At 37.8% G+C, this 9,877-nt stretch overlaps 2 protein-coding genes across 10 annotated transcripts in view; one reads left to right on the top strand and one right to left on the bottom strand.

The window, feature by feature from the left end:
• SKA3 (spindle and kinetochore associated complex subunit 3) overlaps window positions 1-8,461 on the bottom strand; it is a 15,056-nt gene extending 6,595 nt beyond the window's left edge. For 4 of the 9 annotated variants that reach the window (XR_001860889.1, XM_017730781.1, XM_017730775.1 and 1 more), the window contains exons 1-7: window positions 8,217-8,461; window positions 7,165-7,330; window positions 4,827-5,256; window positions 3,052-3,152; window positions 2,141-2,328; window positions 1,722-1,937; window positions 1,470-1,588 (exon numbers count right to left, since the gene is read on the bottom strand). Coding sequence is in view for 8 of the 9 variants with exons in the window: in XM_017730781.1 (XP_017586270.1) it covers window positions 1,470-1,588; window positions 1,722-1,937; window positions 2,141-2,328; window positions 3,052-3,152; window positions 4,827-5,256; window positions 7,165-7,330; window positions 8,217-8,459 (1,463 nt within the window). In the remaining variant the exon portion in view is untranslated. Of the gene's footprint in view, window positions 1-387; window positions 601-1,469; window positions 1,589-1,721; window positions 1,938-2,140; window positions 2,329-3,051; window positions 3,153-4,826; window positions 5,257-7,164; window positions 7,331-8,216 lie in introns of those variants that run through there. The other 5 variants (XM_017730782.1, XM_017730783.1, XM_017730780.1 and 2 more) reach the window with 5 other exon arrangements.
• Window positions 1-9,877, top strand: part of MRPL57 (mitochondrial ribosomal protein L57) — a 21,124-nt gene that overhangs the window by 9,560 nt on the left and 1,687 nt on the right. The gene's annotated exons all lie outside the window — the stretch shown is intronic.

Raw genomic sequence — 9,877 nt, 5'->3', positions numbered from 1 at the left:
AGGAATGCGTCAGATACATCTTGGCACTGCAGAAATCACTAAAAGCACCAAAGTGCTTTAAACAGTAAAGAAGGAGTTACTCTTCCAATACAAAAAAAATTACTTGTTTCTGTTGATGATACCAAAGACTGTTGAGGTACCTGACTTCAGCCTCAGCCCTGAAACGGTGTAGGAGTCACCAGAAGAGCCAGAGATACCCACTTTTTTAAGCACTATACTGGACTTTCTTTCTATTACAACCTAACTGCACTCTCTACAGCCTACTGCAAATGCAATCCTACACAACAAACAACTGAACATGAATCTCCATTCCTCTTTGAAGTGTAATATATTTAAAACCCCTCAATATATTTTGGCAATAATGTCCATAGAAAATTAAGCACAAGCTGTTAGTTCAAACAAGTTTATCCACATCATGGATAAAGAATTTTTCTCCATTAAAAAACCTTTTTCTTGGTATGGCTCTTTCTTCCCACCAGTATTTCCTTTTGCTTTTTGAACTTGTTATGATTTGGTGACAAGATCCATGAATGTGAAACAGTTTCAACATGGTCTTCAGTTTCATTTCAGATGTTTGGCCTGAAAACTCCACGATATCCTCTGAAAATATACCCAGATGTGTTTGTGAGCTTATTTGAATCGTATTTTGAATTAGCAGAAGACAAAAATATTGAAAACTTGTCATTTTTATCTTGACAACAAAAAATGAAGGATCAGCTAAAGTGAGATTACTCAAATGGATTCCAACTCCTAAGTATAGTAAGATACCAACTTTTATCAGTCTCACTCTGGGTTTTGTTCCTTACTGGAACTCTGGGGTTTGTACCTTTTGTACCTCCTATTAAAATAATCTGTAGAGACTCTAAGTTTAACAGATAATCAACTAGCATAATATATATATTACATTGAATCAGGAATATCTACACTTTGATAAAGTTGTCATAAAAACTTCTTTATATTCAAATTGATGGTGTTCTTTATAAAACTATTATTCACTTGTTCTAAGGTTACTCATACTTATTGTACCTTTTCAGTTCAAAGAATTTTGTCTTTGTCAAAACAACTGTGAAAACAGTTCTCACTTAGATACTTTTCACCAAATTCTTTTGGTTTATTGCCTAAATTTACTCAGAAAGCATTCACTGGTGCTTTGATTGCCACAAAGCAAAGTATACCTACAGATAAACCCACAGTAAAACTCTGCCTTCCTTTTCATTGGTGGTTTTGTTGGTTTTTTTGTTTGTTTGCTTTAAATTTGGGAGGATCCAAACACACCATCAACTATAATATCTGTTCTTTAAAAATGGGTAGTTTTTACCATGCCAAAATCCAGTTACTTAGTCACAGAAGCAAGAGCTGTTTTGGTAGTTGAGGAGCAAGCAACTGCATGAATTTCTCAGTACATTAAAGCCTCTTTGTACCTCCTACAAATAAAATTTCTTAACCAAATTTGTAAAATGTAATCATACCTGTTCTCTTTGTTGCAGTAATCAGTGGAATCACTTTCATATCTTGTAGTATTTCCTGCCTTGGTCTCCATTTCCTTGGCTTTAGAAGAGTCTACCTTATGATTATATTGGGAAAGAATCTATAGGAAACATTAAACAGGAATAAAAAGGATTACCTAAGAACTCAAACCAGATGGATTACAGATAGAACTAGGCCCTTTTAATTTTAGTATTTTGATATTAAAAATAGGGGAAAAAAGCATATTAACTAACCTTTAGAACATCATCTGGTATCCTTGTTATTTCTGGAGGTGGAGGAGTATTGAGTAACTGGTCATAGTGTTTCAGTTTGGGAGGGGAAGAGTCCCCAAAATGTTTAAGATTCTCATCAGAGCGCCCAGCAAAAGGAATTCTATCTTCTTTGTATTGTGTATCTTTTGCATCCTTCTTTGTCATTGACTCAATCTTCCCCCCTGGCTTTACCTGCTGCTGCAAAAGTAGTATTAAATGCCTTCAGTTAATTTACTTATGTTAGGTAAAATATTTAGTAAATGCTCTTACAGAATTATGATTAGAAAAAACTTTTACAGTGACATAAGAAAAAAACAGTATTGGAAAAGAATACCAAACTGAGATTTAAAAATCTGCTTATGGCAAAGTAAGTGAAAATGTATATAATTGCTATTTACTACCTTAGCTTCTGCTTTTAGCCATCTTGTTTGAAAATCTGGACACTGTGGTGTTGCTGCATGACTGGGAAAAGGCTGTTCCTTTGTCTCTGGCGACCTTGATGATACTGTACTATTTGTTTTGGAAGAGACCTTCACATCAGGAGTACAGAACACAAATACCATAGGAGAAGCCATCCAGTCAGCTGCTGCTATCAAGGGTGAGCGAAATAAAATTAAAAATATATGCGTGCACACACATATATAACTATTAGCAGTTCCAGTCTCATTTTCTAAAACATGTTTATCATTTTAGTTGATATTTTGTTTGATCCATCCAAATTACAATATTCCTTAAAAGCAGCAAATGCAGAAACAAGTAGTCATTCTAGTCCCACTACTGAATATAACAGAAGCCCAGCTTAAATCAACATTGCTTTCCCTTCTCATTTACCCAATCGTCACTATGTTTGTCCCAAGATTTTTACGGATTTTTAAAATAACCTATTTCTCCTCTCAAAGAAGTTTTAGCATCACTCTTAAAAGTCTTAAATTACTGTCTTGCTAGCCCCTTTCTTTCCTGTCTTTAAACAGATCCAATGGGTATTCTCAGAAAAAAAAAGGCTAAGTTGGCAAAACAGTACTTTTATTTCAAATAAGGGTAAGCTGCAGTTACAAAATGATTAATTCTGCTGCATAATTCCAGTTGGATATGAGTGCAAGAATGAGGAAAGATTTATACCTTATCAAGTGAGAAACTTTCCCATGGAAGCCATCAACATTTTTTAGACATTAGTACTCATACAATGACTTGCCCTGAATTAACTATATTTAACCAGAAATACAATTTAAGTTTACCATGTGCTTACAATGCATTTACACATGCATTCTGTAAAAATGCATATGTATATTTATTTCATATATTTTTAACTTACCATTCTCAGCTCTCGTACTTGATTTTGATGCAGGAGTAACCATGATTTCCCTGACTGTCATTTCTGGCAAATTCCCTCCATTATCATCTCCTTTAACCAACCTGAAAACCAAATCCCCAATTAGCTCTCAAGTATTATGAAGAGGTCACAATTAAAGGAATTTTGCCAACCTGATCACTTTTCTAGTATTCATTAATGAATACGCAAGTAAAAAAATAGTTTTCTCAAATATGAATGTTTTATAGATTTATTATCTGTGATTCTTCTGCAGTTTGTAGTATGCACATGTTCAGTCCAGCCACAAATGACCAAATACATTGAGATTTCAAGCTAATGCATTAAGAAAAAAAACCAAACCCAAACCAACCAAAAAGATGTCCGTGGTAGGACAGATGCCTATTCTGTGTTGGGGGTTTTATTTTGAACTGCCTGTTGCCTAAGCAATTCTATAGAACAAGAGGAAATCTTTTCTGCTTTTAAACAAATAAGAGTCTTGTGAACACTGAAAGATTTTTAATTGAATTTTTAAGTTTAAATAAGATTGTTTATCTTAATCAAATACAATAGAGCTTTAAAGCAATTTTAGTAATTACATAACTATTTCAAGGGAGAAATTCCAAAATTATTTTAAAAGAAAATTTAGTGATTTCAAAGTAACAAGCTATTTAATATCAATTCCATAACACTGGAAACAGAAATTTTAAAAACTATTTTTTCATATCCAATATATTCTAGTGAAAAAATGGCACATGCAGTTAAGAGAGAGTACCAGGCAAAATGTGGAAGCTTCGCTAACCGACACACAAAACTGTCTCTTTAAAGAAAATTGTTTTAAGTGTTTAAAAAGTAATCTTAACTATGATAATCAGATTTAGATCTTCTCTACAAAATGTCCAAGCTTAAAAAACCCCCCAATAGACAGTATAGGCAGGATATGAGGCAGTATATTTTACTTAGATGAACACATCTCAAACTTTGGGTTAAATAAAAAAGTAACTTTTCAAGTCAGTTTTATCTTTGAAGTCTTAGAGATAGTAGAAACCCTATGATTTTTAGTTTTTACAATGAGTAGAACCCATACAATTTTTTAAGTGGTTTTCATGCATATGATCCTTGTTTTCCAAACAATTTCTCTAAATATCAAGTATTTAGGTACTGTCAGCTTTTAAAATTGAACATATTGCTAATACTAACTATAAAAACATGACCTATTAACTACGTGCATGACCTCACTGCTGCAATTATTTTTCTTTATAATTAGAACAGTGAAAATCTAGAGAAGTCTTTTCAGCTCCAGAAGACTGGAACAAAAGGAGCAAACTGTAAGGTGGGGCTTATGTTAGAAACAACACAGTGCTTCTATAAATTTACTGAATGCTTTACAAACTGTTTTCTGTTAACACTACTAAAGCTTCTGAAACCTTTACACTGGCTGTATAATATTTATGGCAGACAAGCCCAGGCCCAAACCCATGGTTAAGGAAAACAACAGATCACATTGTGTTTTTCTCTTTGCAAATACATTGTATATGGAAAATTCTTATGGTGCAGTCAAGGCAAGGAGCACATCAGATGTATTTCATGTCAGCATTTGGCACTGCAATGGGTATGTGAAAAGATGTGTACAGAGTTAAATAACGCAGGACCAACCAGCTAAGAGATAACAATCACCCACCTGAAGACAAAGAGAAGGGTGATAGCAGCAAGTAATTAGTACAGCAAGAAGAAAATACAGAAAATTCAGTAGACAAACAGTCTGAACTCCAGTAACTTACTTTTTGATTGTCTGCGAAGTTTTATGAATAAGTGACATCGTATAATCTTCATTCATACACATGGTATGTTCACTAATGCCAAAGTGTTCAAGTTTTGGTGTCACACACTCATAATCATCCATCTTCAGCTTACATTTCGGTGTTTTGGGCAAAGCACGGGGTGTTCGCAGGTTTAGTGGAGTCTCATTCTTTGGCTTTTGTTGATGTGCGCTTGTTGTGTGCTGTGCTTTCACTGCACTCCAAGGCCTGGAGAAAGCGTATTGTGAAAGGCCAAAATCAGAAAGCTGGAGGTTGTGCAGTGGGTCTTTGGGCAACAGTGGCTTCTCAGTACAAGCAGATAGATGAGGTACATCATTTGCTTTTTCTTCATCAGATTTATTCTGGACAGACATTGCTGATTCACGGTTAGCTTCCTCCTCCTCCTCCTCTTCTTTTTAAGAAAAGGAATGAAAAAAAAATTACATCAGAAGTTCCTGTTTTAAGAATTTATAAAATAAATTCGGACACTTCCCCAGTATTCAAATTTTTTTACTTGTTATTGTAAAAAATAGATTCCTTCTTTCACTTTAAAGTATTGAACCTGAAGCTACAACAGATAGCAAAAGCTTGTATCAAGCTAAACTATATTTATAAGTCACATATTTACTGAATTTCACTCTGCTAAATATTATTCACTCTGGTAAATATTATTTCTAGTGAAAATGAAATTCAAAGATTTTTACACAAGAGTATTTTTCTCCCTGCATAGAGATGAAAGGTTTTTGGGGAAAGAGCAAAGGCTGCAGGCAGTACTAGAATGCTCATTCTTCAGAAAAACAGTATTGAAGAAAGGTTATGAAGCAGCAACTAAAAACTTATGAGAGAAGATAGTTTTTTAGATGACAAGAGTCCACTGCAAAAATATGTAAATGTGTAATCTGTACATTTCTGGAGTTAGATAAACCAAACCACCCCAAAACATCGATGAATTTCTGCATGATGTAGTAAGTGAAAGGGTCTGGAGCACAAGTCCTGTGAGGAGCAGCTGAGGGAGCTGGGGGTGTTTAGCCTGGAGAAAAGGAGGCTCAGGGGAGACCTTATCACTCTCTACAACTGCCTGAAAGGAGGCTGTAGCCAGGTGGGGGTCTGCCTCTTCTCCCAGGGAACAAGTGGTAGGACAAGATGACACAGTCTTAAGCTGCACCAGGGGAGATTCAGGTTGGACATTAGCAAGAATTTTTTCACAGAAAGGGTGATTAGACATTGGAATGAACTTCCCAGGGAATCACTGTCCCTGGAGGTGTTTAAGGAAAGACTGGACACGGCATGGTCTGGTTGACTTGGTGGTGTTCAGCCACAGGTTGGACTTGATGATTCAGAAGTCTTTTCCAACTTAATTGATTCTGTGAGGTGGGTAGGGGGAGGGAGGCTATTTAAAGTAATGCACCTTCTGGGATGCACTGGTATTTTGTCTTCAGATACGCTTAGCTTAAAAATACAACTTAAAAATAATTTAACCTTGTAACTCTGTTTGGAGACTTATTTAAAAGCAAAGAGAGTATAGGAAGAAAGGTACTATAAAAATCAGAGCCTTCTGCCTTATCTGTGTGAAACAGCTACAGTAGCTTGACTTGGACATCAATATGGTTCACAACCATAATTTTGTGTAAAGACTGGACAATGCTCAGGGAAGGTTAAGGCCCCATCAAAGGCTTTTTGAAGACTGATTGGGCTCTTGATACCAAAAGGAGTATGTGTAGTACTGACAGCTGTAGTACTTTAACTCATTTGGCACATCTGGATTTTTCAGACAGTTGTGTGTGCATTTTCTGACTGGATTAAGGACCTCCTTCCCCCAACAATCAAGCTGCCACTGCTTGTCACATGCGACCTAATTCCTGCACATTCTTCTCTTGCCCCATTTGTGCTGTGAAACAGACATTTTAAGATTTTCTCTAGGATGGTTTAAGTTAATGAAACCACCACATATGAATACAAACCAACGGAGGTGCATCTACAATAGTTCCTCATGCGTGAGAAGCTGAAGCAGCGTAATTCTCTGGGTTACAAAAACATGCTTGCTAACACGTTTTCTGAATATAATTACTGAAAAAAAACCAAACCTCAACACAAACTAACCTAAAGGCATGCCAGAAGATCTAACTCCAAGTGTTTGTGTTTTGGTTTATTCTTATGGCACCAATCACAACAAAATCTTTTACCCTCTGGATATTATTATAAAGCAAATAACATGGTTGTACTTGATCTCTTAATTAATAGAAATATACACATAGATAAAGAGAAACATTTTACAAAAATGATACTGTTCTTCACATACTGTATTGACAAGAAATATTACCTGTAGAGTCTTTGACATGTGGTTTGTAGCCATATTTCTGGAACAGCTCTCTTATTTTTCCAAGATCTGCTGAATTTCTTTGCATCAATATTTCACTTGCCTTTATAAAGTCACGAATTGCTTTTTTTTCAGAGCAACTGCTATCAAGACTGGCACTAATATCTTCCTTTGGAGACAGAGAGGGGGAGTGGAACATAAAAATACTGGTTTTCAAATCATCACAAGCTAGTTGTTTACACATGAAGCATTTTGGAAGTAAGTATTCAACTGCAATTCAGATGAAGATAAGCAGTGAATTTAGGTCTTTTCTACAGCTGAAAACCATGAGGTATATACACCTACAGAACACCAGGAATATATGGGGCATAAGTGTATAAAAACTTCTAAAGGTAACTGTAATGACAGTTCACAATATGATAACTACTTACTGGTAACCTTGAAAAAAAAAAAATGCTTTAACTCCAGAAAAATATGAGATTAGTTTGGACTCTTACTCTATATGTACAAAGAATTATTGCAGAGCAAAAGGTAAATCTCACATTTATATCACTCAATTATTTCTATATTGCTCATTTCTATAACCCATTTTTCCTACTTCTGTATAAGAAATAAACAACATTTTCCACAAGTTTAACTGAATGGCTGAAGGTACTGAAACTTCTGTGAAGATTGATATTTTTCTAAAGGCTGCTCATGGAAAACAAGCAAGCTTATATTTTTTGTTGGGAGCTGCTGCTCCTGAATCATTCTCCTCATACCTTGGCACAGCTACAGCTTCCTTGTAACCTTTGTTCCCTGCTTACCTGAGTGACGATAGTGACTGCAAACTAATAAACATTGCTAAACGTACTTCGGGTCACCCACAAGTTTTTGGGCATTACCCCAATACCCATGGCCATTATGAGGACTCAGAGGTAACTGAGTAAAAATAAGGGTTATAACTGCTGACCAACAAAGCTGAATTGTGGCTTACTGATCAAAACAGAACGGTAAGTTTATGGAACATGCACATGCATGTAATTTTTCAAGAAGGAAGTGAGGTAAGATTTTACCTTCTGAGTCTTGATTTCACAGTGGAGGTCATGCAAGACTGTTGTTGGAGACTCATCTTCGTAGTCTTCGAGATTCACGTTCACATAAAAGAGTTTGGAAAGTAAAAAAGGTGTCTTAGTGTTTAGCATGTGAGTAACATTATACGTGGGAATGCAATTTCCTGTATTAGCAGATGAGAGGCTGGACATGACCCAGCCATGTGCCCTCACAGCCCAGAGAGCCAGAGGTGTCCTGGGCTGCATCCAAAGCAGCGTGGGCAGCAGGGCCAGGGAGGGGATTCTGCCCCTCTGCTCTGCTCTGGTGAGACCCCACCTGCAGTGCTGCATCCAGCTCTGGGGTCCCAGCACAGGGAGGACATGGAGCTGTTGGAGCGAGTCCAGAGGAGGGGCACCAGGATGGTTAGAGGGACAGAGCACCTCTCCTACAAGGAAAAGGCTGAGAGAACTGGGATTGTTGAGCGTGGAAGAGAGGCTGCTTCAGGATGAATTAAGTGCAGCCTTCAGTACCTGAAGGGAGCCTACAAGAAAGATAGAGAAGGTCTTTTTACAAAGGCATGTAGTGACAGGACAAGGGGGAATGTATTCAAACTAAGAGAGAGCAGATTTAGATTAGATATTAGGAGGAAGTTCTTTGCTGTGAGAATGGTGAGGCTCTGGAACAGGTTGCTCAGAGAAGCTGTGGATGCCTCATCCCTGGAAGTGCTCAAGGCCAGATTGGATGGGGTTCTGAGCAGCCTGGTCTAGTGGAAGGTGTTCCTGCCCATGGCAGGGGGTTGGAACCAGGTGATCTTTAAGGTCCATTCCAACTCGAACCATTCTATGTTTCTATGATATTAGAGATGTTGGATTTGTACATTAGACAGAGCGAGTCAATACAGAAAAAAACAGAGAGAACCAGTTTCTGTCGGGTACCCCGCACAGCAAAAACCTGCCCTTTATACAGTGTGTTAAACTCCACAGAGAAACTGCCCAGGCTTCCACTTTAATGTTGCAGCTAACACTGTAGAAATTGATGTATAGAAGATATTGATAAAACGGGTTGGTCCCTGGGCTGTCAAGAATTACTTAAGCTAAAATTTTATCCTTAAGGAGCTTGCATGAAGTCGGAAAAAAGTGATACAGACACCAGTGAAAAATAAGTATCAGCAGAAAACTGAATTCTTCCACCGAACTTGCACGTGGGCAGATGCATTGTTCCACGACGCAGCAGTTGTTACTTTTTTCACTGGAAACCAAGCCTAATGCAAATGGTGTAAAAGAGGGCACCTGCTACGTAACATGACATAGAAACACAATTAGAAGCCTGAGCTATCTGCCCAGAGAGAGAACATGAGCTGAAAATGTTTTCCTATATCGATCCACGAAAAGAAGGAGAAGCAAGAATGTGATTCCCATTTCATCCCGATCATCCTATCTTTCTCCACGACAAAAACTCAACCACACACCCACAAAGGCGCTCAGAGAGACAACAAGGAGCAGCCCAAACAATTCACAGCCGAGCAACCCGCAGGCTCACGCCCGGGCCTACCAAAGGCCCTCCCAGAGGAGCACAGGGGGACAGTGGCAGGCGGGAGCGCAAATCGGGCAAGGAGCCCCGAGGAACAAGCGCGAAGCCACCAGCCCCAGGCGTGCGGCCCATGGCCGGGGGGGGGCCCTACCCC

This window comes from Corvus brachyrhynchos, unplaced genomic scaffold (genome assembly GCF_000691975.1).
Source record: "Corvus brachyrhynchos isolate BGI_N302 unplaced genomic scaffold, ASM69197v1 scaffold363, whole genome shotgun sequence".
NCBI classification, from domain to species: domain Eukaryota; kingdom Metazoa; phylum Chordata; class Aves; order Passeriformes; family Corvidae; genus Corvus; species Corvus brachyrhynchos.
This window is presented reverse-complemented; position numbering and strand designations above follow the sequence as displayed.